Source organism: Phocoena sinus, chromosome 8 (genome assembly GCF_008692025.1).
Source record: "Phocoena sinus isolate mPhoSin1 chromosome 8, mPhoSin1.pri, whole genome shotgun sequence".
Taxonomy (NCBI): domain Eukaryota; kingdom Metazoa; phylum Chordata; class Mammalia; order Artiodactyla; family Phocoenidae; genus Phocoena; species Phocoena sinus.
Genome location: NC_045770.1, coordinates 24,353,269 through 24,380,768, shown reverse-complemented (window position 1 = coordinate 24,380,768; position 27,500 = coordinate 24,353,269). Strand labels below are relative to the sequence as shown.

General features: G+C 35.2%; 1 protein-coding gene across 3 annotated transcripts in view; it reads left to right on the top strand.

Annotated features, from left to right (window-relative positions):
• The window catches only part of CUL5 (cullin 5), a 97,311-nt gene that overhangs the window by 35,194 nt on the left and 34,617 nt on the right, over nucleotides 1–27,500 (top strand). For 2 of the 3 annotated variants that reach the window (XM_032642128.1, XM_032642130.1), the window contains 6 exons: nucleotides 7,407–7,583; nucleotides 9,484–9,625; nucleotides 11,034–11,179; nucleotides 11,262–11,342; nucleotides 26,048–26,162; nucleotides 27,355–27,392. In XM_032642128.1, coding sequence (XP_032498019.1) covers nucleotides 7,407–7,583; nucleotides 9,484–9,625; nucleotides 11,034–11,179; nucleotides 11,262–11,342; nucleotides 26,048–26,162; nucleotides 27,355–27,392 — 699 coding nt within the window. The remainder of the gene's footprint in view (nucleotides 1–7,406; nucleotides 7,584–9,483; nucleotides 9,626–11,033; nucleotides 11,180–11,261; nucleotides 11,343–26,047; nucleotides 26,163–27,354; nucleotides 27,393–27,500) is intronic. The other variant, XM_032642129.1, reaches the window with a different exon arrangement.

The following is a 27,500-nucleotide window of genomic DNA, read 5'->3' as shown; positions in this document are numbered from 1 at the left end:
AATTTTAAAATATCACATTAACTTTTTTTTTTCACATTAACTTTTGACACACTTGGCTAAATAAATTTTTTAATGAAATGATTGTCATTTGTTGTTTTTACCCCCCTCCCTCACTGACATTTCTTTCAAAAGAATATATTATCCTCAATTAAAATATGCTATAAAAAGAATTTCATTTTTAATACATTCTTTAGAAATCCCCACCACCATTATTTTTTGGCCACACATCAGTTCACATAAATCATTTTTTTCCTCACAATTAATACTTACTCTTTTCAAGCTGACAGCAGTTTTCTTCAATTCTAAATACTTCTCCGACTGTAATTCTTGGACTGTCCTTTGCATTGCTGCTGCTGAGCTGAAATTCAGCACTCTTGAGTTGATGATATGTATAAGTGTTTAATATTATTGAAATGAAGATACAGCTCATTTAGGTATTAGGTCAGTTACGCAAGAGCTAGTTTGTTTTTGTCTTTATTAACACCTTTGTTTTTTGGGAAAAATTAATGCAGAGGTAAAGTATTATTTCAGATCAACTCTGGCATCACTAATGCATCCTTTACCACTTTGGAGAAGGGCCTAAAGACATGAGATTATTTTCCTTTCTATAAAATGAAGTTTGAAAACTAGAGAGCTAGAATTTGTTATTCTTTATTTGAAATTTTACATCATTGTCTTGTACAACATTAGTAAAAGTCTGTTAGAAATCTTGTTGAATATTAATAAGTATTAGCAGTTGGAAATTAAAAATGAATATATAACTTAAAGGAAGATACTGAAATTGAATATATGATTGGTATATATTTAATTCTGTTAGTAGCCACTACCATGAGAAAATAAGAATGATGTCACATTGGATGTTACTTACAAAATGAAATGTTTTATTGATGACACCATTAATTCTGCTGTCTTGATCAATGATTGTTTAAAAATTAGAGTTTTATAAGGAAATTTTTTTTTTAGGAAATTATCTTTTAATGAAAATAAATCATCAGGTTTGCTTAGAAAAATTAAATGTTTCAATGTCACAGTTTAATCAAAACATACATTTTTCTAGAACTGATTTAGGAAAACAGTTTCTGCTTGCATTGGAAAGCATATCAGCTTATCTGTTTATGACTTTTGGTGAAGATAAATTATGTTTATTTCAAATTGATAGAGCATTATTTCTTAGTTTCTGGAAATGGGCTCACAAAGAATCATCTTAGAAATATACTTCACACTAGAAAACAAAGTATGTTCAGGGTTTGGAATGATGTTTGGAACGATCCAGGAAGGTTTGGAATGTAGACCTTAGCAAGAACTCGAGGTTGGGATTTAGTGCCACTAATTCAGAGCAGTTAAATTGCAGGACTGGCAGTACCAGACATGGGTGTATAATTTTAAAACATTTAAAAACTTTTAAGAAGATCTAGCTTTGTGAGTTTACTAGTCAGTTACTAGACTAATTGAGTTTATCCTGTTAGGAAGGACCAAATCTCCCAAATAGGACAGTAAGCATTAAAATGTTTATTATAGCATTATTGAAAATGATGAAAAGAAATAAAAATAAATATGCAATGCTTGGAAAGTTATTAGGATATTGAATTTTTTCTTGTTTTGTTTGTTTTGTTTTTAAGATTAACGTAACCCTTCTATTTGTATTGGGTTGGCCAAAAAGTTCGTTCGGGTTTCCTGTAACGACATATGGAAAAACCTGAACAAGCTTTTTGGCCAACCCAATACATAATTCTGTGGCTTAGCAATTTGGGCTAGGCTTACCTGATTTTGCTTGAGCTTATTAATATGGCAGCAGTAAGGCTCTTCAGGGACTGGATGGTCTAAGAGAGCTTTTCTCATATTCCTGGTGTTTGGTACTATCCTGGCTTCCCTCTGGGGCTTTTTCCCCCTCACATGGTTTCTTGTTCTCAAGGAAACAGTCTTTGAGGTGTGATAGTGTAATCTTGCAAATCTCTTCAGGTCTTGGCTCAGAAGTCTCACAATGTCACATCTACAGCATTTTGTTGGTCACAGTTAGTCACAGGACCAGCTAAAGTCCAGTGGTGGAGAAATAGACTAGGATCTTTAAAAAAAAAAAAAAAAAATTGAGATATAATTTACATACCAAAATTCATGCTTTTAATAAGTGTATAATTGTGTGTGTTTTAGTATATTCATAAAATTGTACAACCATCACCCACTAATTTTAGAACATTTTCATCAGCCCATATAGAAACTCTGTACCCATTAGCAGTTACTTCTGCATGACCCCCCCGCCCCACACACACACACTTTGGCAAACACTAGTCTACTTTCTGTCTCTATGGATTTGTTTATTCTGGACATTTCCTATAAATGGAATCCTACAATATGTGGCCTTTTATGACTGACTTCTTTCACTTGGGATAATGTTTTCAAGGTTCATCTATATTGTAGCATTTAGCACTATTTCATTCCTTCTTATGGCAGAATAATATTCTGTTGTATGACTGTGCTGTATTTTGTTTACCTGTTTGTCATTGATAGACATTGGGTTCTCACTATTTTTTGTCTGTTTTGAATAATGCTGCTGTGAACATTTGTGCACAAGTGTTGTTTTAGGTATAATTGACACATAACATGATACTAGTTTCAGGTGTACGACATAATGATTCAATATTTGTATATATTGCAAAATGATCACCACAGTAAGTCTACTTTCACATCCGTCACCATATATAGTTACAAATTTTTTTCTTGTGATGAGAACTTCTAAGATTTACTCTTCTTAGCAACTTTCAGATGTATACTACAATTTTTTTTTTTTTTTCGATACGCGGGCCTCTCACCGCTGTGGCCTCTCCCGTTGCGATGCACAGGCTCCGGACACGCAGGCCCAGTGGCCACGGCTCACGGGCCCAGCCGCTCCGCGGCATGTGGGATCCTCCCTGACTGGGGCACGAAACCGCTTCCCCCGCATCGGCAGGTGGACTCTCAACCACTGTGCCACCAGGGAAGCCCATACTACGATAGTATTAACTGTAGTCACCATGCTGTACATTACACCTCTGTGACTTTTTAATTTTTAAAATTTATTTATTTTTGGCTGCATTGGGTCTTCATTGCTGCACGTGGGCTTTTCTCTAGTTGCGGAGAGCAGGGGCTACTCTTTGTTGTGGTGCATGGGCTTCTCATTGCGGTAGCTTCTCTTGTTATAGAGCACAGACTCTAGGCACGCGGGCTTCAGTAATTGTGGCATGCAGGCTCAGTAGTTGTGGCTTGTGGGCTCTAGAGCACAGGCTCAGTAGTTGTGGCGCATGGGCTTAGTTACTCCGCGGCATGTGGGATCTTCCTGGACCAGGGCTCGAACCTGTGTCTCCTGCTTTGGCGGATGGATTCTTAACCACTGTGCCACCAGGGAAGTCCCCCTAATTTTTTTTTATAACTGGAAGTTTGTACCTTTTGACCCCCTTCACCCATTTTGATCCCTCTCCTCCCCATCCCTCTGCCTGGCAATCACCAATCTGTTCTCTGTATCTGTGAGCTTGGGGGGTTTTTTTGTTGGGTTTTTTGGGTTTTTGGGGGTTTGTTTTTTGATTCCACATGTAAGTGAGATCATAAGGTATTTATTTGTCTTTGTCTGACTTATTTCACTAAGCGTAATGCTCTCAAGGTATCCATGTTGTCACAGATGGCAAGATTTCATTCTCTTGTATGGCTAAATGATATTCTCTTGTGTCTATATACCACATTTTCTTTATCAGTTCATCCATTGTTGGACATTTAGATTGTTTCCATGTCTTGGCTGTTGTAGATAATGCTGAAGTGAACATGGGGGTACATATATCATTTTGAATTAGTGTTTTTGTTTTCTTTGGATAGATACCAAGAAGTGGAATTGCTGGAAAATATGATAATTCTATTTTTAATTTTTTGAGGAATCCCATGCTGTTTTCCGTAGTGGCTGCACCAATTTACATTCCCACCAACAATGTACAAGGGTTTCCTTTCTCCACATCCTCAACAACACTTATTTGTTGTCTTTTTGATAATAACCATTCTAACAGGGATGGGGTGATATCTTATTGTGGTTTTGACTTGCATTTTTCTAGTGATTAGTGATGTTGAGCGTCTTTTCATGTACCTGTTGGCCATCTCTGTGTCTTTGGGAAAATGTCTATTCAGATCCTCTGCTCATTTTTTAAAAATTAGTTTATTTATTTATTTATTTTGGCTGCATTGTGTCTTCGTTGCTGAACGCAGGCTTTCTCTAGATGTGGTGAGCAGGGGCTACTTTTCGCTGTGGTGCTCGGGCTTCTCATTGCAGTGGCTTCTCTTGTTGTGGAGCATCGGCTCAGTTGTGGCTTATGGGCTCTAGAGTGCAGGCTCAGTCGTTGTGGCACAGGGGCTTAGTTGCTCCATGGCATGTAGGTTCTTCCCAGACCAAGGATCAAACCCATGTCCCCTGCATTGGCAGGTGGATTCTTAACCACTGTGCCACCGGGGAAGTCCCTCTGTTCATTTTTAATCAGAATTTTTTTTTTTTTTTGCTATTGAGTTGTGTGAGTTCTTTATATATACTTTGCATATTAACCCCACATCAGATATATGATTTGCAAATATTTTCTCCCATAGATTGCCTTTTGTTTTGTTAATGGTTTCATTTGATATACAGAAGCTTTTTAGTTTGATGTAGTCCCATTTGTTTATTTTTGCTTTTGTACCTTTGCTTTTGGTGTCAAATCCAAAAGATCATCACCAAGACTGGTGTCAAGGAATTTGCTACCTATGTTTTCTTTTAGAAGTTTTATGGTTTCAGGTCTTATGTTCAAGTCTTTAACTCATTTTGAGTTAATTTTTGTAAGATAGTTGTCTAGTTTCATTCTTTTGCATGTGGCTGTCCAGTTTTCCTAACACCAATTATTGAAGAGACTGTTCTTTCCCCACATATATTTTGACTCCTCTGTCATAAACTAATTGACCAACTATGCGTGGGCTTATTTCTGAGCTTTCTGTTTTGTTCTGTTGATCTGTGTGGTCTGTTTTTATGCCAATACCATACTGTTTTGATTACTAGCTTTGTAATGTAATTTGAAATCAGAAAGCATGATGCCTCCAGCTTTGTTCTTATTTCTCAAGACTGCTTTGGCTATATGGGGTCTTTTATGGTTCCATACAAATTTTAGGATTCTTGGCTCTATTTCTGTGAAAAATGTCATTGGAATTTTGATAGGGATTGCACCGAATCTGTACTACTTTGAGTAGTGTGGACATTTTATTTATTTATTTATTTATATTTATTTTGGCTGCCCTGCATCTTAGTTTTGGCATGCGGGATCTTCATTGTGACGTGTGGACTTCTTAGTTGCGGCATGCAAACTCTTAGTTGTGGCATACATGTGGGATCTAGTTCCCCAACCAGGGATCGTACCTGGGCCCCCTGCATTGGGAGTGTGGAGTCTTACTCACTGGACCACCAGGGAAGTCTCAGTGTGGACATTTTAACAATAGCATTGTAACAGTCTGTGAGCACAGAATATCTTTTCATTTATTTGTGTCTTATTCAGTTTCTTTCATCAGTGTTTCAGTGTAGGTCTTTCACCTCTATAGTTAAATTTATTCTTAGGTATTTTATTCTTTTTGATGTGATTTTAAACAGGATTCTTTCCCCCTAATTTCTCTTTTTGGTAGTTTGTTATTAGTGTATAGAAACTCAACAGATTTTTGTATGTTGATTTTTCTATCCTGCAACTTCACTTAATTCATTTGTTATTTTTTGGTGGGGTCTTTAGTGTTTTTCTGTATATAATATCATGTCATCTGCAAATAGTGACAGTTTTATTCCTTTCTTTCCAATTTGGGTGCATTTTATTTCTTTTTCTTGCCTAATTGCTCTGGACAAGATTTCAAGTACTGCTTTGAAAAGGAGTGGTGAGAGTAGGCATCCTTGTATTATTCCAGATCTTAGAAGAAAAGATTTCAGCTTTTCACCATTGAATATCATGTTAGCTGTGAGCTTGTCATATATGGCCATTATTACATTGGGGTGCATTCCCTCTATACCTACGTTTTTGAGAGTTCTTAATCATAAATAGATACTGCATTTTGTCAAATCCTTTTTCTGCATCTATTGAGATGATCGTATGAGTTTTAGTCATTCTGTTAATGTGGTGTATCACACTGATTAATTAGTGAATGTTGACCCATCCTTGCATCCCTGGAGTAAATCCCACTTGATCATGGTGTATGATCCTTTTAATGTGCTGTAGAATTTGGCTTGCTAGTATTTTTTTTCAGAATTTTTGCATCTGCATTCATTAGGGATTCTGGCTTGTAATTTTCTTTTTTTGTGGCATCTTTGTCTGATTTTGGTATCAGGGTAATACTAACCTTATAAAATGAGTTTGGAAGTGTTCCCTGTGTTTTGGAAGAGCTTAAGAAGGATTGGTATTAGTTCTGGTTTAAATGTTTGGTAAGATTCACCAGTGAAGCCATCTGATCCTGGACTTTCATTTGTTGGGAATTTTTTGATTATGAATTCAGTCTTGATAACTTACCAGTAATCTATCAGATTTTTTTTCCCTCACCATTGAGGTTTTTTGATTATATGTTTCCAGGAATTTATCCATTTCTTATAGGTTGTCAGATTTGTTGGTGTTTAATTGTTTGTAGTAGTCTCTCATGATCCTTTGTATATCTGTGGTATCAGTTGTAATGTCTCCTCTTTCATCTTTGATTTTAGTTATTTGTGTCCCCTTCTTGGTGAGTGTGCACAAGTTTTTTGTGGGTTTTTTTTGTTTGTTTTGTTTTTGTACACAGATGTTTATAGCAGCATTATTCATTATAGCCAAAGGTGGAAATGACCCAAATGTTCATCAGTGGACAAACAGATAAAAAAAGAGTGGTATGTCCATAAAATGGAATAGTATTTAGCAGTAAAACAGAATAAAGTACTGACATATACTACAACTTGGACAAGCCCTGAAAAACTATGCCATATAAAAGGAGTCAGTCATAAAAGTCTACATATTATATAATCTCATTCATATGAAAGTCCAGAATAGGCAAATACATAGACACAGAAAACAGATTAGTGGTTGCTTAGGGCTGGGCGGGGAGGGGGGGAACTAGGAAGGGAGGAAGGTAAGGAAGGTAATAGCTAAAGGATATAGGGGGTTTTTTAATTGAAGTATAATCGACATATAACATTTTATTGGTTTCAGGTGTACAACATGATTTGATATATGTATATATTGTGAAATGTTCATTACAGTAAGGCTATGTGAACAAGTTTTAATTTCTCTTTGATATATATATATATGTTTTCTTTTGGGTATAATATAGGTTATACAGTAAATAAAATATTTTAAATTTATGGCATGAATATGTTCCATTATTCTTTAAAGCACCTGTATTTATTTAAAATTGGTATGATTCTTTGTTTTCAGCGAGTACTGAGCCATCAAGATGATACAGCTTTGCTAAAAGCTTATATTGTTGAATGGCGAAAATTCTTCACACAGTGTGATATTTTACCGAAGCCTTTCTGTCAACTAGAGATTACTTTAATGGGTAAACAGGGCAGCAATAAAAAATCAAATGTAGAAGACAGTATTGTTCGAAAGGTAAGTTAGTTTTCCCATTGTTCCCTAATGTTCTTCAGAAATAGGGTGAGTTGAAGACTTTTGAAAGAAATTTACACTGAAATGAGTTTTTCTACTTCACATATAAATTCCTTTTCAGCTTTTGCCAGGTTTTATTGAATAATATTAGTTTTCTTTCGTCTTTTTTTAGCTTCAGTTCTCTTCATCTTTTATATGGTCTTAAGCTGTAAATCTGTGTCTTCAAACATTACTTCATTTGCTTTTCCTTTTCACTTTCTCCTTTTCCTAGTTTTATCTTCATAATTTTATTTCATTATTCTTTCTCTGTACTTTTACCTTTCTATAAATTCAGTTACTTTTTTTCTGTTCAAAAAGTCTTTCCTTATTAGGTTACCTTCTGGTATCTTTGTGTTTAATTGTGGCTAAACTGCTGTCATCTTTATCATTTTTTTACTTAATTCTAGTTATTATAAACTCAGAATGTACCATGTTTATTTTCATATTTTGCCTAGTTTCTAGTTAAAAGCTCTGTGCCCAGTAACAACTCATGAATTAATGGAAAGAACTCAGCTCTGAAATTGAAGAGTCCCAGGTTTCCCTTTCAATTCTTCAGTCAATAATGACCTAAGCTTGCTGTCCTCATTTTTCATATTCATAAATACACACACACACACACACACACACACACACACACACACACACATATACACACACATATATTTCTACTTGTGAGAATCAAATGGAACCACAGATTTGAAAAGTAAAAAATGCCATTTGAACTTTGAACAACTCACTGCTTGCTGTGATGGTTCTAGCAATCAGCTCAGGCATTTCAATAGTGTCTTGGACCTTGTTGCCCCTTCCCAGCCTTAAAATTTGTACTAATGCTGACAGCATACTCATGAATACGTATATGCCATTTTCATCATTTAAACAACATCCATAGTGTGGATTTGTATATTCTTTTCTTTTTGAGATTCATTATCAAACATTTTCATTTGGTCCTTTTCACATTTATCATATATTTGTACAAACATTCATATGACCATCCCAAACACATATCAGTATCTCTGAAATACAGCCTTGGAACTGTAGGGAAAGTGACATTTTCCATGTATTACCATATTAAATTTTACAACAACCACTTGAAATTTGTACTGTTATTTTCACTATTTTACAGAAGAGAAAGCAGGCAAATAAGTAACAGCTGGAATTCAAATCCAGTTGTGTTTGATTCTGAAACACTTGTTCTTTTGTCAGTATTTACCACGTGATAGTTACCAAATTTAAATATACTGCTTTCCTGGGACTTCATTGGTGGCGCGGTGCTTACAAATCCACCTGCCAGCGCAGGGGACATTGGTTGATCCCTGGTTCGGGAAAATCCCACCTGCCACAGAGCAGCTAAGCCCTTGCACCACGACTACTGAGACTGCACTCTAGAGCCCACAAGCCATAACTACTGAGTCTGTGTCCCACAACTACTGAAGCCCGCACACCCTAGAACTCATGTGCCGCAACTGCTGAGCCCATGCACCGCAACTACTGAAGCCCTTGTGCTCTAGGGCCTGAGTGCCGCAACTACTGAGCCCACATGCTGCAACTACTGAAGCCCAGTGCGCCCAGCCTGTGCTCCGCAACAAGAGAAGCCACCGCAATGAGAAGCCCACACACCACAATGAAGAGTAACACCCGCTCACCACAACTAGAGAAAGCCTGCGCGTGGCAACGAAGACCCAAAGCAGCCAAAAATAAAAATAAATAAATAAATATGTTGCTTTCCTGTAGTATTCAAGTGAATGTAGGTCTAAGAATTTTATTTCCTTTTTTAGCATTTGTACTTAAAATTTTTTGTGTGTATTTATGGTACTTGGTATATTAATAATTGAAATGATGGCATATTTTCTTCTTTTTTTCCTAGCTCATGCTTGATACATGGAATGAGTCAATCTTTTCAAATATAAAAAACAGACTTCAAGATAGTGCAATGAAGCTGGTACATGCTGAAAGATTAGGAGAAGCTTTTGATTCTCAGCTTGTCATTGGAGTAAGAGAATCCTATGGTATGTTCTGAACCTTTATGATCAAATTGCCTTTTCATGGAAATTAAGACAATTATAGAATAGTAGTCTCAAAGTTATGTTTATTAGAATATAGTCACATCTACTTTTAGTGTCACATGAAATTAAGAGTACATAAAAGATATTCTGTTTTAATGAAAGCTACAAAAGTTTATATTCGTGTGGTTAATATTTATTTTCTCCATTTCACTCATTTCTTGGCTAGTAAATCTTTAGCAACCTATATTAGAGAAATGTAGATTCGAGTCTCTAGCTTATGAAAGGTAACTGGTTTTACACTTATATTTTTAGGACATCAGTTTATTCCATGTGTACATTCTGGAGTTTCTAAACTTTTCAGTGTCTGATAGTGATACTCTCATTTTTCGTTCAATCAAATGTGCTGTTTCCTCTGACCAGAATACTTTTCTTCCTCTTTTATTTGCTAACTCATCCTCATTCTCTGTTTCCTCGTGGAGGCCTTTCCTAATTCCCAGAGTAGGTTAGGTGCTTCATAGTACCTGTGCTTCTCTGTCGTAATACTTCAGTGTATTTAACTGTGTTCTTGACACTATATCTTTACTGAACATAGAATGCCTGATGCAAAATAGTTGCCGATAAGAAAGTTTTATATAAATGAACCTTTATTTATCTTTGACTTGCTTTCTCCATTGCCATTGTGTTTCTTTAGGTATCAAGTCTAGATTTTCATTAGCCATGTCCCTGAAATTTATTTCTTTTTATTTCAACTGCCACCAGTTAAGACTTCTTTGAATTCTACTTCTAGACTTTTCAAACAGTCTTCTTATAGTGATGTTATTGCTATCATTTAGCCCTTATACTTTCACAAGATTAATTTTTAAGTATAATTTTATTGGTGTTTTTCTTACCCATTTAGTGGTAGGCCATGCTAAATTCAGGTTACTTAGCCAGAGATTTGAGGTTCTCCATAACCATTCCTAACTTACTATTCTACCTTACCTTCTATTAACCTTATAATCCATGCAGACAACCTCGTTGTTATACCTCAATTTGATCTTGTGTTGTTCTACTTCTGAATATTTACTTCCTTTACTAATCAGTGTAAATCCTACTTTGTTCCTAAAGACTCAATTCAAATCCCATCTTTTCTGTGAATGGTTTCTTGATCATCCAGTTTGAAGTCAGTCTCTTTCCTATTCAAAAATAAAATAGTTCATGTTATCTATACTATTTGTCACTTTACTACTCTGTACTATTATCTTTTTAAGTTTCTTATAAAGAAGGATTTTGTCTTTCATGGCTTTATGTTCTCTTGAGCATTGTCACAGTTCCTTGAACATGACTCCTCAATATTTGTTATTTCATTTATTGTACTCAAAATACTGATTTGAATCATAATTAGAGTAAAATTTTATTTTCTGTTTTTCAGTTAACCTTTGTTCTAATCCAGAGGATAAGCTTCAAATTTATAGGGACAATTTTGAGAAGGCATACTTGGATTCAACAGAGAGATTTTATAGAACACAGGCACCTTCGTATTTACAACAAAATGGTGTACAGAATTATATGAAATATGTAAGTGAGAACTTAGTATATGTGGTAATTTGAGCTATTTTCTTGATTTTCTTAAAATGATTGCTATTTTGCTTCTGGACAGGCAGATGCTAAATTAAAAGAAGAAGAAAAACGAGCCCTACGTTATTTAGAAACAAGGCGAGAATGTAACTCTGTTGAAGCAGTAAGTAATTTTGTAATTGTTTATTCTTTGAGATTATTTGAAGTACAGTAGCCCAGGGGTGGTATATACATGAAGCAAGTAACATTATTTATCCTTTCTCACTTCTGTGACCAATATTACTAATTTATTTTAGTACTCGTTCCTAGTGTACAACTTCAGAAGGCACGTTACTCAGAACTCATTGTTCTTCAGAGCTAATGTGCAAGATAAAATCTGTTTGCCATCCCTGCTCTAGACTTTTCTAAATTTAATGTACTTAATTTTTAATCAATCTCCTTCTATTATGTTTTGTGCCTACCTAAAGTTAACCATATTAGGGATTTTCAGGTATCAAGTAAAGTATGCTCCTGAGAGATACAGTTGATTCTCAGTATTGATGGTAATTACATTCTGTAAAATAGTGGCTGCGAATACTGAATGAATGAGCACCAAACCGTTACTACTAGGGGATATTTCTTCTTTTTATGTGAGGGTGTTTTCAAACTTTTCTTGTCATGAGATAAAATATTAATTACTTGATAAGAGAACATCAGTCTTTTAAATAGTTTTTATTTATTTTATGTTGTAAGTTCCTCATTAAAAGAAAGAAATGATCAGAGGTAGTAGCCATGCTACAGTGTCTATTCTGGTGTTTTCTTTTACATGGATGATGACCTTAGTGTGCTTTGTTAAGGAATTTAAGAATCAAGTTTGGATAGTCTTAGAAATTGCTCAAATATAGCAATAATATTTCTTCCAGTTCCTTTTAGTCTTTGGAGCCTACAAACTAGATTTAGATTCGCATTCAAAGAAGTAACATTCCAGTTTGCTTACAACCAGCCATGTTTCAACTATGGATGGGATTTCTTTTTTTCTTTCTTCTGATTTTTCTTTGGCTTCTTCCATCTTGAGTGATAGTCATGTTTATTTGTTCAGAAATTGGACTGAGTTGGATTGTTTTTCCCTTTTTTGTTTGTTTTGCTTTTTATTGTGTACAGTATATATCCTCTTTCATATAACTGATATTGGCCAGAGATGGGGGCAGATTTAGTGGTTGCTTATAGAAGTTCTCTATAGAGATTTAAAGCCAGGCTTGAACTTCATTCAGAAGGTAGGGAGGCCATTGAATATTTTTTAAACAAATAATGCTATGCTCAAACTTAATCCGTCAGAAAAATTAATCTAGTGTCAGTATGAAAGATTAATTGGAGTGGGGGGGACTTCCCTGGTGGTCCAGTGGCTAAGACTCTGTGCTTGCAGTGCATGGGGCCTGGGTTCGATCCCTGGTCAGGGAACTAGGTCACTCATGCCACAACTGAAGATCCTGTGTGCTGCAGCTAAGACCAGCACAGCCAAATAAATAAATTTTTTAAAATTGGAGTGGAGAATAGCTTGGAATAGGAAGTGGGAGGCTTTTGCGATAATTCAAGCAAGGTATTAGGAGTGCCAGGTAGGGTTATAGCAATGGGAATGGAAAGAAAGAGGGTAGAGACAGACTTCCCAGAGGTGGAACATTGTAATATGAATGGGGCTGATGTTGGAGAGAACTGAGTTAACAGTGTTTCTAAGGTTTTGGCTTGGGAGAATTGTACTGCTGCGGGAAGATCAGGTATAAGAATAAATCTTCGTTGTGAGGGAAAAAAGATGAGTTTAGTTAGAGGGATTTGAATATTTTGAATTGATTGGTGGGCCTATACCTCCTGGATGGGGATGTTGTAAGTTTGTAAGATAGAGTTGTTCTTCTATTCTTATACTCTATTTTATATATCTTAGTTGTATCATATTTATAGTAAACTTAAATAAGTTCAACTATAGAGGTCCAACTAATACAGTGAATAAGAGAGAGCAAGAAAAAGAGAATGAGAAAGGTAGAGATAAACAAATACACATGAAAACTTGTATAGAACAGTTAAGTCTCCCTTTCTACTTTAAAATACACACACACATTTTGGGAAAAATTTGAAATAGAAGATGTGAATTTGTGCTTCCATGGATACCAAGTGTGAACATCTTACCAAGCTGAATGATTCTAGAGTTTAAAGATAAGTTTTTGTTTTGTTTCAACAAAGACCCTAAGTGCAATATAATGTGCTTGCAAAGAAATTGTGCCTTATTGGGGAAGTAAGAGGTCTGTTTGTATGGTTTGTTTTGATTTTCTGCTTATTTTTCTTAAATCAACTATTTTGATTGAAGTATAACATATATACAGAAAAGTTACAAAAATCTCAAGTGTGAGTTATCACAAAGTGAACATACCTGTGAAATTACCAGAAAAAGAATTATCAGCAAGTAAGAAACATTCCATCATGCTCCCTCCACAGTATTATTACCATCTTTTTTTCCCAAAGGTTATCACTTTCCTATCTCTTAAGAACATAGATTAATATTAATCAGTGACCACTATATAGTCTGTACAGGAAAATTTGGTGCAGAGAAGACATTAAGCATGAAAACTATAGAATTAATTGTAACATTGGGAATTTAAGGCTTAATGCAGATACACTACTGTATTATATACCTTACTGAGCTAAGGCCATTATACTATATACATAATATTTGTTATATATTTGTTAATTTACAGTTTCTGTTTCCAAAGAGAAATGGTGTGTTAAAGTGAAGTATGTTGTAATGGAAGGAACAGTAAACCAAAAAAATCACCAAGTCCGGGGTTCTAATTTAATATGCATAAAGTATGAACAGTATTATTTGAATAGTTACTAAGAAAAGTCACTTCCATAATTGAAAATTATTCGGAGCAGACTTACTGCCCTAAATTCTGTCTTACAGGAATTATCAGCCATTAGAACATGCTATGCTATATCTTAATGCTTTATTGATAATAGTTTTCATCTCTCCTTACCTATTAGGCTATTACTAGTGGAAGACAATTACCTATCAGCTCATATGGGGCTACACAATGTTGCACACCAGAATTTAATATTAAAGTATGTACATTTTCGACATTTGTGTTTTCTCTGAAAATTAGGAAATTATTATGATTTATCACTTACCTTTTTTGAATGTTGTAAGTCTTGATCTTAATCTTCTAAACCTGATTACTTTTCAATATCCTAGGAAAACAAATTCCTGGACCAGTGTTCTGTATAATAGAGCAAGTCTCACCTAAGTAGTACCCAGTTGTGAGGCCAGGCCTAATAAAGGCCAAATATACATTTCAAGTAATGTTCATCTAGTGCTTAGCAGCTTACTGAATTCCTTCCTTGTTTATAAGAGTTTTATTTTGTTCTTTTGGGTATTCTAAACATCTGATTATATCTCTGTAACATTAATATCTCTTATTTCCTTCAGTTGATTAAATCTGTTAATGGTTTATTTTAGGAAAATGTTAATAATATTGGGGATCCTTGTCTTCTTTCAATGTTTGATAGGAGTGCTTCTAAATGGTGCTTCTAAAGCACCATTAAGCATGATGCTTCTTTCTGGCATGATGTATGCATTTTATGATGCTAAGAAAGTACTTATTTTTTTTTATTAAGAATATTATCAGGAATTATCTACCTTAGCCCTAAAGCCATCTTATTTTATGGAGAATCATTAGAGGCATTTCCATGAAGATCATAAACAAGGCAAGGACACCCACTATTTCTACTTGTATTGAACAGCACATTAGAAGTATTAGTCCATGCAGTTAAACTACAGAAATCATTTAGAGACATAGAATGGGTAAGCCAAAAGGAAAACTGTCTCATTTTAGAGATGATATGATAGTACTTCTCTGGAAAACTCCACAGTTGATGATAAAACTCAAACAGTAAAGTAATTCAGGAAAGTGGCAGGATATAAAATTAACATACAAATATCAGTCTTCATATACACAAATAATAAACAGAAGATATAAGGTTAGGGCAAACCTTACTTATAGTAGCAACAAAGAAAATTAAATACTTGGGGAAAATCTAGTAAGAAATGTGTGAAACCTGTAAGAGGAAAAGTTTTAGACACTCCAAAGAGACAGATGTAGACTTGAAAAAATGGAGAGATATCTCTTATTCTTAAATTCTGTGACTTGAAATGGTACAGATATCAGTTCTTCTCTAAATTAATTTATATATTTCCTGTAATTCCAATAAAAATACCAAAACTATTTATTGAAATTAGACAAGTTGAAAAAAAGTTCATGTGGAAAAATAAACATGTAAGAATGGCCAGGAAAACACTGGAAAATAAAAACTTTAAAGAGAACTAGCCCTACCAGACATAAAACATACTATATAAATTCTCTGTAATTAAGTGGTGTGGTATAACAATAGAAGAAACAAAAAGAAGATGAAATGAACAGAGAAGAACAACAAAAACAACTGGAAAACAGGTAATAAAAGGGCCTAAGTAAACACATACCAATAATTACTTTATATGTCAGTGGACTAAATGCACTGATCAAAAGACATAGGGAGGGATGGGATTTCCCTGGTGGCATAGTGGTTAATAATCAGCCTGCTGGTGCAGGGGACAAGGGTTTGAGCTCTGGTCCAGTAGGATCCCACATGCTATGGAGCAACTAAGCCCATGTGCCACATCTACTGAGCCTGTGAGCCACAACAATTGAGCCCACCTGCCACAACTACTGAAACCTGTATGCCTAGAGCCCATGCTCTGCAACGAGAGAAGCCACTGCAATGAGAAGCCTGCACACTGCAACGAAGAGTAGTCCCTGCTCACTGCAACTAGAGAAAGCCCGTGTGCGGCAACTAAGACCCAACACAGCCATAAATAAATTAAAAAAAAAAAAAAACATAGGCTAATTGGATTACAAAACAAGACCCTTCAGTATGCTGGCTACAAGAGACTCCCTTTAGGATGAAGGGCACACAGACTGAAAGTAGGTATAGTATAAGTTATTTCATGCAAACAGAAACGATAAGAAAGCAGGGGTAGCAATACTCATTTCAGAAAAAATTAAAACAAAGGTCGTGATGAATCACAAAGAAGGGCAGTGTATAATGATAAAGGAATTGATACAAGAAGAGGATATTATACTTGTTAACATATGTGCACCCAATCCAGGAACACCTAAGTATAAAGTAAATACTAACATATAAAGGGAGAAATTGACAGTTAATACAGTAATAGTAGAACCCCACTGACATCAGTGGACACGTCATCCAAACAATAAGGCAGCAAAGATCCTGAATGACAGAATAGATGAGTTGGATTTAATTGTTGTCAACAGGACATTCCATCAAAAAAAAAAGGGCAGAATAAACATTCTTTTCAAGTGCACATGGAACACTTGCCAGGATAGGTCACATACTAGGTCACAAAACAAGACTTAACAAATTTAAGAGGATAGAAATTATATCAAGAGTTTTTTCTAATCACTACAGTGTGAAACTAGAAATCAACCATAGAAAGAAAAGTGGGAAAATAACAAACATGTGGAGACTAAACAACATGCTGCTAAAAATCCAGTGAGTCAATGATGAAACTCAAAGAGGAAATCAGAAAATACATCTGGACAAATGAAAATGGAAACACTGCTTTCCAAAATCTATCTGATGCAGCAAAGCAGTTCTAAGAGGGACATTCATAGCAACTTCAGGCCTTCCTCAAGAAACAAGAAAAATCTCAAAGAACGTAACCTAACACCTAAAAGAAATAGAAAAAGAAGAGCAAACAAAGCCTAAAGTCAGGAGAAGGAAAGAAATAGTAAAGATCATAGAGAAAAAAAAAAAAGATTAAAAAAACCAAAAGAAAAGATTATTAAAACCAAGAGCTGTTTTTTTGAAAAGATAAACAAAATTGATAAATCTTCATCCAGGCTCACAAAGAAGAAACCAATAGGATCCGAATAAACAAAATAAGAAGTGAAAGAGGAGAAAGAACAACTGATACCACAGAGATAAAAAAATAAATCAATTGAAGAGGAGGGAACACTCTCAGATTGATTCTATGAGGCCTAATACCAATAGCAAACAAAGACACTACAAGAATAGAAAATTAGAGACCAATATCTTTCATGAATACAAATGCAAAAATCCTCAACAAAATATTAGCAAATCGAATACAACGATATGTAAAAAGGATCATACACCATGATCAAATTGGATTCATTTCCATGTCACAAGGATGGTTCGGCATATGCAAATCAGTGTGATACACCACATTAAAGAAAGGAAAGATAAAAATCACAGTATCATCTCAGTAGATGCAGAAAAAACATTTGAAAAAATTCAACATCTGTTCATAGTAAAAACTCTTATCAAAGTGGGTATAGAGGGAACATAACAAAGGCCATTTACAGCAAACCCTCAGTCAGCATAGTACTCCATGGTGAAAAGCTGCAAGGTTACCCACTAAATTCAGGAACAAGATAAGGATGCCCATTCTAACTGCTTCTATTTAACCTAGTTGGAAGTCCTAGCCACAGCAGTAAGACAAGAAAAAGAAAAGATATCCAAATTTAAAGGGAAGAGGTAAAGTTGTCACTGTTTGCAGATGACATGATACTCTGTATAGAGAACCATAATGTCTCCACCCCAGAACTGTTAGAACTAAGAAATGAATTCAGCAAGGTTGCAGAATACAAGATTAATGTATTTCTATTTCTGTTGAATTTCTATACACTAATAATGAAATATCAGAGAATTTAAAAACCAATCTCATTTAAAATTACATCAAAAAATGTAAATACCTAGGAATAAACTTAACCAAGGAGATTAAAGGCATATACTCTGAGAACTATAAACCATTGATGAAGGAAATTGAAGATGATTTGAAGAAGTGGAATGATATCCCATGCTTGCTTGGATTGGAAGAATTAATATTTTGAAAATGGCCATACTACCCAAAGCAATCTACCGATTTACTGCAATCCCTATTCAAAATACCCGTGACATTTTTCACAGAACTAGTACAAATAATCCTAAAATTTACATGGAACCAAAAAAGACCCCGAATTGCCAAAGCAATCCGACACTGTCTTCAACAAGTGGTGTCTGGGGAAACTATATAGCTATGTGTAAAACAATAAGATTAGAACATTCCCTCACACACATACAAAAATAAGTTCAAAGTAATTTAAAAACATAAATGTAAGACCTGAAACCATAAAACTCCTAGAAGAGAATATATTCAGGACACTTTGTCATAAATCGTAACAATATTTTCTTGGATGAGTCTCCCAAGGCAGAAGAAATGAAAGCAAAAATAAACAAATGGGGCCTAATTAAACTTAAAAGCTTTTGCACAGCAAAGGAAACTATCAAGAAAATGAAAGCAATCTGGGAGAAAATATTTACAAATGATGCAGCCGACAGGGATGAACAAGGATTTGTTAATATCCAAAATGTAGGAACAGTTCATAAAACTCAATATCAGAAAAAGAAACAACCCAGTCAAAAAATGAGCAGAAGACCTGAATAGATATTTCTCCAAAGAAGGCATAGAGATGGCTAAAAGGCATATGAAAAGGTGTTCAACATTGCTAATTATTAGAGAAATGCAAATCAAAATTACACTGATGTACCACCTCACACCTATCAGAATGGCTATCATCAAAAAGTTCACAAATAACTCTCCTGTTGGAGAGGATGTGGAGAAAAGGGTACTCATGTACACTGTTGTTGGGAATGCAAGTTAGTGCAGCCACTATGGAGAACAGTATGGAGGTTCCTTAAAAAACTGAAAATAGAGTTACTATACTATCCAGCAATCCCACTCCTGGTTATGTATCCGGAAAAGACGAAAACTCTTAATTCGAAAGGTTACATGCACCCCAGTGTTCATAGCAGTGCTATTTGTAATAGCCAAGACATGGAAGCCACCCAGGTACCCATCAACAGATGATTGGATTAAGATGTGGGGTGTATGTGTACACACACACACAAACACACACACAATGGAATATTAGCCATAAAAAAGAATGAAATATTGCCATTTGCAGCAACATGGATGGACCTAGAGATCATTATGCTTAATGAAATAAATCAGACAGAGAAAGACGTGCACAGTATGGCATCACATATGGAATCTAAATGATACAAATATGCAAAACAGAAACAGAGTCACAGATATAGAAAGCAAACTTGTGGTTACCAAAGGGGCAAGGGAAGAGGGGAGAGATAAATTAGGGGTATGGGATTAACAGATACAAACTACTGTATATAAAATAGATAAGCGGGCTTCCCTGGCAGCGCAGTGGTTGAGAGTCCGCCTGCAGATGCAGGGGATGTGGGTTCGTGCCCCGGTCCGGGAAGATCCCACGTGCCGTGGAGCGGCTGAGCCTGTGAGCCATGGCCGCTGAGCCTGCACGTCCAGAGCCTGTGCTCCGCAATGGGAGAGGCCACAACTGTGAGAGGCCTGTGTACCGCAAAAAAAAAAAAAAAAAAAGCAAGGATATACTGTATAATGCAGGAAATTTTATCTATTACCTTATAATAACTATAATGGAGTATAGTCTGCAAAAGTACTGAATCACTATGCTGTATACCTAACTAACTGTTCACCTATCTGAAAGTAGTACAATATTTTAAATCAACTATGAATTGATTTCAATAAAAATACATAAATTTAAAAAAATAGTGTGATATTGACCCATGAATAGATAGTGGACTTGTGGAATGGAATAGAAAGTGCAGAATTATATATGACAAAGGTTGCATGTCAAATCAGTGGCGGTAAAGATGGACTTTTTAAAAAATGGTGATGGGATGACTCAGCAGATACTTGGAAAAAGATCTTTAGATCTGTATTTTACACCATTCAGAAAAATAAACCCCAAATAGATCAGGGATCTATGTGTTAAAAATGGAATCATACAAGTACTAGAAGAATACCTCTTTAACTTTGGCGTAGAGAGAGGGTTTTTTTTATGACTCAGAGTTCAGAGTCAGTAAAAGAAAAGACTGACAAATGTGACTATACACTAAAAAATTTGCAATCTTAAAGTTCTCATAAGAAAATAAAATTTTTAACTATGTAGTTATGTATGTATGTTAACTGGACTTAATTGTGGTGACTTAATTCACAGTGTATACAATTATCTATTATGTTGCACACCTTAAACTAATGTTATATGGCAATTATACCTCAATAAAAATAAATTAAAATAATTTTAAAAATTAAAAAGTATGTAATTGCAAAAAGCACAATCAGCAAAGTTAAAAATCAGCTCACAACCTGGGAAAAAGTATTTGAAATATATGTCACAGACAAAAGCCCAATATCCCTACTATATAAAGTTCTACTATATAAAGAACTTTTAAAAATTGGGGAACAAAAAATGATAAATATCTGGTAGAAAAATGTTGGAAAAAAGATGCAGATATGTACTTAATACTGGCCATCATACATGAAAAATGTTCAGAGTTTTAGAGAAGAATTCTCTAAAAATGTGGAGGGAAATTGACGATCACTATTAGGTACGATCACACTAATTGTTGTTGCAGACAAGCTCCACTAACGGATACTAAAATCAGTGGCCAAAGGTTTGAGGTAGAATTGACAGTTTCAGAGTATCTTCCTCAAGATATTTGGTAAGGGAAAAATAGTTACTACGATGGAGAAACCCAAAAAACACTTATCTTAATCAAGTGATCAAGGTTAACATAACCTGTAATAGGACATATTGATATTATGTACCCCTTCATATGATACACTAAAAAGAGTACAAAATCATTTCTGTTGTATTCTTGTCAAAAATTAGTACTCTTATTCTAATGAGAAAATTTTAGACAATCCCTACTTTTGGGGCAGTGTACAAAATAACTGGCTACTATTCTTTAAAAGTGTCAAGATCCTACCTAAGGAGGCAAAAGACCTGTATGCAGAAAACTGTAGGGTACTGATGAAAGAAACCAAAATGACACAAACAGATGGCGAGATACACCAAGTTCTTGGATTGGAAGAATTAATACTGTGAAAATGATTATACTACCCAAAGCAATCTACAGATTCAGTGCAATCCCTATCAAATTACCAATGGCATTTTTCACAGAACTAGAACAAAAAATTTTACAGTTTGTGTGGAAACACAAAAGACCCTGAATAGCCAAAGCAGTCTTGAGAAAGAAAAACGGAGCTGGAGGAATCAGGCTCCCTGACTTCAGACTATACTACAAAGCTACAGTGATCAAGACAGTATGTTACTGGCCCAAAAACAGAAATATAGATCCGTGGAGCAGGATATAAAGCCCAGATATAAACCCACGTACCTATGGTCACCTAATCTATGACAAAGGAGGCAAAAATATATACTACAATGGAGAAAAGACAGCCTCTTCAATAAGTGGTGCTGGGAAAACTGGACATGTAAAGGAATGAAATTAGAACATTCCCTAACACCACACACAAAAATAAACTCAAAATTGATTAAAGACCTAAATGTAAAGCCAGACACTATAAAACTCTTAAAAAGGAAAACATAGGCAGAACACTCTGACATAAATTGAAGTGAGATCTTTTTTGACCCACCTCCTAGAGTAATGGAAATAAAAACAAAAATAAACAAATGGGACCTAATTAAAAGCTTTTGCACAACAAAGGAAACCATAAACAAGACAAAGAGACAACCCTCAGAATGGGAGAAAATATTTGCAAACAAAGCAGCTTACAAAGGATTAATCTCCAAAATATACAAGCAGCTCATGAATCTCAATATAGAAAAAAACGACCTAATCAAAAAATGGGTGGAAGACCTAAATAGAAATTTCTCCAAAAAACATACAGATGGCATGTGGAAAGATGCTCAACATCATGAATTAGTAGAGGAAATGCAAATCAAAGCTACAATGAGGTATCACTTCATACGGGTCAGAATGGCCATCATCAAAAAACCTACAAACAAATGCTGGAGAGCGTGTGGAGAAAAGGGACCCCTCATGCACTGTTGGTAGGAATGTAAATTGATACAGCCATGTAAATGGAAAACAGTATGGAGTTTCCTTAAAAAACTAAAAATAAAACTAACATATGACCCAGCAATCCTGCTACTGGGCATATACACAGGGAAAACCGTAATTCAAAAAGACACATGCACCCCTATGTTCTCAGCAGCACTATTTACAATAGCCAGGACATGGAAACAAACCTAAATGTCCATCAACAGAGGAACGGGTAAAGAAGATATGATACGTGTATACAATGGAATATTACTCAGCTGTAAAAAGGAATGAAATTGGGTCATTTGTAGAGATGTGAATGGACCTAGAGACTGTCATACAGAGGTGAAGTCAGAAAAACAAATATCGTATATTAACGTACATATGTGGAATCGAGAAAAATGGTGTAGATGAAATCTGTTTGCAAAGCAGAAATAGAGGCACAGAGGTAGAGAACAAATGTATGGATACCAAGAGGAAAAGAGGAAGATGGGAGGAACTGGGAGATTGGGTTTGACATATACCCTATTGATACTGTGTATAAAATAAATAACTAATGAGAACATATTGTATAGCACAGGGAACTCTACTTAATGCACTGTGGTGACCTAAATGGGAAGGAAATCCAAAAAAAAGAGGGAATATATGTATATGTATAGCTGGTTCATTTTGCTGTATAGTAGAAACTAACAGAACATTGTAAAGCAACTATATGCCAATAAAAATTAAATGTGTCCAGATCATAGCACACACACACGGACCAAGAAATTGTCACAGATTGGAGGAGACTAGTAAAACTAACAACAAAATGTAATCTGGGTTTGTAGATAGCATCCTGGAATAGGAAAGACTGGTGAATTTCTAATAAGGTCTGTAGTTAATTAATATTGTACTAATATTATTTTCCTGGTTTTGATAGTTGTGCTGTAGTTATGTAAAAAGTTACCATTATGGGAAATAGGGTGATGGATGTATAGGTACTCTCTGCTATTTTTACAACTTTTATGTAAGGCTAAAATCAAAATAAAATGTAAAAAAATAAAGAATATTGTGAAGAATGCCCTTATTATTTGGGAAGCATTAATGGAGATGATCATGTGGCATTTTCCTCCGTTGAACTAATTCAGGAAATCACATTAACAGAGTTCCTAACATAATAGCATTCTTTCATTTTAGGATAGAACAGAAAGTCCCCCTGCCTTTTTTTTTTGGCCACACTGTGCAGCATGTGGGATCCTAGTTCCCCAACCAGGGATTGAACCCGTGCCCCCTGCAATGGAAGTGTGGAGTCTTAACAACTGGACCTCCAGGGAAGTCCCAAAGTCCCATTTTTAATGGATAAAAATTTATACCCCAAAGGGATTTTGACATATACTATATAGCCAATAAAAGTTACTCAAGATATTTCTGTTTTTTATACATAAAATGTTTAAATGTTTGGTTTAGCATGTAATAACAATATTTTTAGGATCCTTTTATAGATTTATCCTAATTCAACTTTCATTTGGATTTGCTTGTTGTCAGTACAGCAGATTCTAATAGAGATGAATCGAAGAAAAGTGAGTTATGCTGTTTGGATAGGCTAATATATTGATATTTTGAACTGAAATCTCTAGGCCAGAGATTTTCAATGAAGATAGTATCTATCTCCAGAGAGTGTTTTTGAAATTTGTGGAGGCTTTTTTTTTTTTTGGTTGTCACAATGATTGATTTTTAGTGAATGGAGTCCAGGAATGCTACATGTCTCACAGTGCTCAGACTGTCCCACATAAATAAGAATTAGCCCATATCCCAAAAATAATATTCAGTGCTCCCGTAGCCACTCATGTAAATGAAAATCTTGTTTACACTTAGATATCTGAGTCTAGAATTTAATTTCATTTTACTTTTAAACCAGAGCATTTTTGCATGATATTAGTAATACACTTCATTTTCTAGGTATGTTGTTGTGTAAATTGAGCAATGAAAATATATTTTTTGTTTGGAATCTTAAATTTTTTTCACTGTTGGAAATTTATATCATCTATAGTGATACTGCTCATGGTATCTGTGTCACCAATGAACCTGTGTTAAATTGAAGTCAGGACCATGAATGCTGCCGGTTTGTCCCTCCAGTTTGTGACCTGAGAGGAGTCTTGTTCCACCGGTGTTAATTAGCCTAGCTCTAATTGGCCTAGCTTGGGTTGAGTGCCCAAACTTGGATCAAATGCTTTGTGTGTGTGTCTTTGTACACATGTGCAAGCATGCTTGAGTTGTCAATGTGTTTGTAGTAGGTATGATATAGTAATACTTGACTCATCCAGAAGATAACCCTTTTAGCAACTTTAGCTACTTGCAGTTCAGTGGAGAACTTAAACAGTAAGTTAGGCCAAGAGTTCTGAGCAGCTGCATTGCATTAGGTGTCTGACAGGCCCAGTCTTCAACCTTTGCTTATAGGAGAACAACTTAGCCCCACCCAGATCCAGCTTAGCCCCAACACAATTCTAATGAGCTTGATTATCACTGGATGGGCCTCTAGCAAATGAGCACCGTATATTAGTAAAACCAGGTAAGAGGCTTCAGAGCTGTGCTGCTTGAAGAGGCATTATTGACAGAAAAGTGACACGTAACAGTAAGAATGAGAAAAAATATTTTTAAAAATTACTTAAAAATTTTTTTCTGTGGCTATTAGTATTTTAGGTGATAGTCCTGTATAGCTTGGTTTTACCTGAAGGCAGTCATTTATTGTGCACCTAAACTATGTCAGGCCTTGTGCTAGTGGGGATAAGAAGGTAGAACGGGTTCCTATCTTCAAAGTAACACTAGAATAAAATGGATTGTTTATACAGTGGAATAATGGAATAGAGAGTGAAATGGTGATGGCAGGTCTTCATTTCTTCTCATTGACCAGAGCTCTGATAGGGAAGCAGTGTATTACACTGGTTAGGGACATACATGTTGGAAGATGAGGATTTGAATTCCATTGTCATTTTACCAGCTGTGTGCCCTTTGTCAATTTCTTCAACCTTTGTAATCCTTGTTTTCCTAACTGTAAAGTGGGGTAATACCCACTTGTGTTTAATGAACTACTATATCAAAACATTAAGTGCTGTGCCTGGCATGGTAGTTTTTACTGTTTAGGGCTGTGGTTTACAGATGTTGCTTACTGATTCTCAGACAGATAGACACTATTTTGCTACCTGTGCAAAATATTGATAAAAAATGGAATTAGCAACAAGGTCACAAGTCATAAGTTGTTAACATTAAAGTAAGTAAAGTACTTGTTAACCTTCAGTATTTAAGTATATTAAGGGTGGTATTTAAAAAGTCAGGGTGAGTCTGACTCCATTGGTCTATGTAGAGAGTTACTTGTATAACTAGTTGAGAAGTGAAGCAAGAAACACTGGTTATAAAGGTTTAAAAAAACCTTTAAAAAAAAAAGAGAAGTTAATTTTGAGAATAGCCTACCACACATGGAATAAATGAATTCTTGAATACATAACCATATCCTTATATGGTTAGAGACCTGATAATGATAAAGTAGAATCTTAAGGTGGAGTAATCTAGGATGATTTTTAATTCAACTCCTCTATTTTATAGCTAAGGCAAAAGCAAATTATAACTTATAGGGAATTACATAACTAACAAAAATCAGAACTGTTCCTATTGTTTTTATTAAACTTCAGTGAAGTAGCATTGTGCAAATTGAATATCACTAAGAAAAGACTCTAGTACATCAGTTAGCCTACGTATCCCACCTTTCTCATCTTCACAGAGCTATGCATTCATTCATTCAACAAATACTGAGTGCCTGCTGTGTTTTATGGCAGGCATCATCTTTGAAGAGTTTTGCTATAAAGGAAGGTAAAACATCAAGCACATTGATAGTTAAAGTGTTTCACCTTGCAGACCTCTGGGGAGATTGCTATGGATTTAGAAGGCAAAATACAGGAGTTGATGACATATGGCAAAAAGTTTTTTTCTTCACGGAAGCTAGCAAAAGGAGACAGAAAGGGAATACAAGGTGAGAGAGATGGTTTATCACTATCCTTTCCATTCAAGACGTATTTTTCAAATAACAAGTATATACTCAGGGTTGACTCTGTATGTAGAACTTTGGTAAATGATGGGGAGAAAAATACAAAAGAGGAATAAAATGGTCCCTGCCCTCAAGAAACTGACCCTCTTGTTAAGACAAGACTCTTTGGAGATAAGGAGAGAACTCTATCAAGCAACCTCCCTTTCTTGTTTTTGCCTACATAAAATAGTTTTCTAAAGGATTTTCAATACACAGGGATCTATACCATGATTCTTCTCTTTATTTTTATTTATTTATTTATTTATTTTTTGCGGTATGCGGGCCTCTCACTGTTGTGGCCTCTCCCGTTGTTGAGCACAGGCTCCGGACACACAGGCTCAGCGGCCATGGCTCACGGGCCCAGCCACTCCGCGGCATGTGGGATCTTCCCAGACCTGGGCACGAACCCGTGTCCCCTGCATCGGCAGGCGGACTCTCAACCACTGTGCCAACAGGGAAGCCCTTCTCTTTATTTTTTTAAAAAATATTTGTTATGAAACTTTTCAAATATTTTCAGAAGTAGAGAAAATAGTATAATGAACCCCACCCTCCAAACCTAGCCAGCAACAATGATCATCATTTTGTCATACTTGCTTGGTTGATCCTTTTTTCTTTTCTTTCCTTTTTCCCCTTTCCTCCTCTCCTATCCTTTCATTTCCTTCCCTTCCCTTTCCTTCTTTTCTTTATTTTTTTTAAATTAAAAAAAATTTTTTTTTTTTGGCCGGGCTGTGCAGCTTGCAGGATCTTAGTTCCCTGATTAGGGATTGAACCTGGGCCCTGGCAGTGAAAATGTCAAGTCCTAACCACTGGACTGCCAGGGAATTCCATCTTTTCTTTCTTTTCTCTCTTTCTTCCTTTCCTCTAGCATTTAAAGATGTTATGATGTACATTTTTACTCTAAACACTTCTATATTATAACATTACTTTTATTGCCTGTATATATTTCATCATATATATGTACTATAATATACCTAACTACTTCTCTAATGATGGGAATTTTCATTATTATTTGTTATTATTATGGTTTTTTTTAATAAATAGTACTTCCTGGAATGTATTTACATGTTTATATCTTATATCCTGATATATTTTTAAAATCTTTATGTATACATCTTTCTTACATGTGGCATTCTATTAGAATGGAGTTTCCTGGAAATGAGATTGCTGAAGCAAAGGGTATGCACCTTTTACAGATTGCTATATAAGACCAAACTGATTTTCAGAAATGTTGTAATTCTGATTCCCATTAACAATATACCTGTTTATCTTTGCTGATCTGGGTTT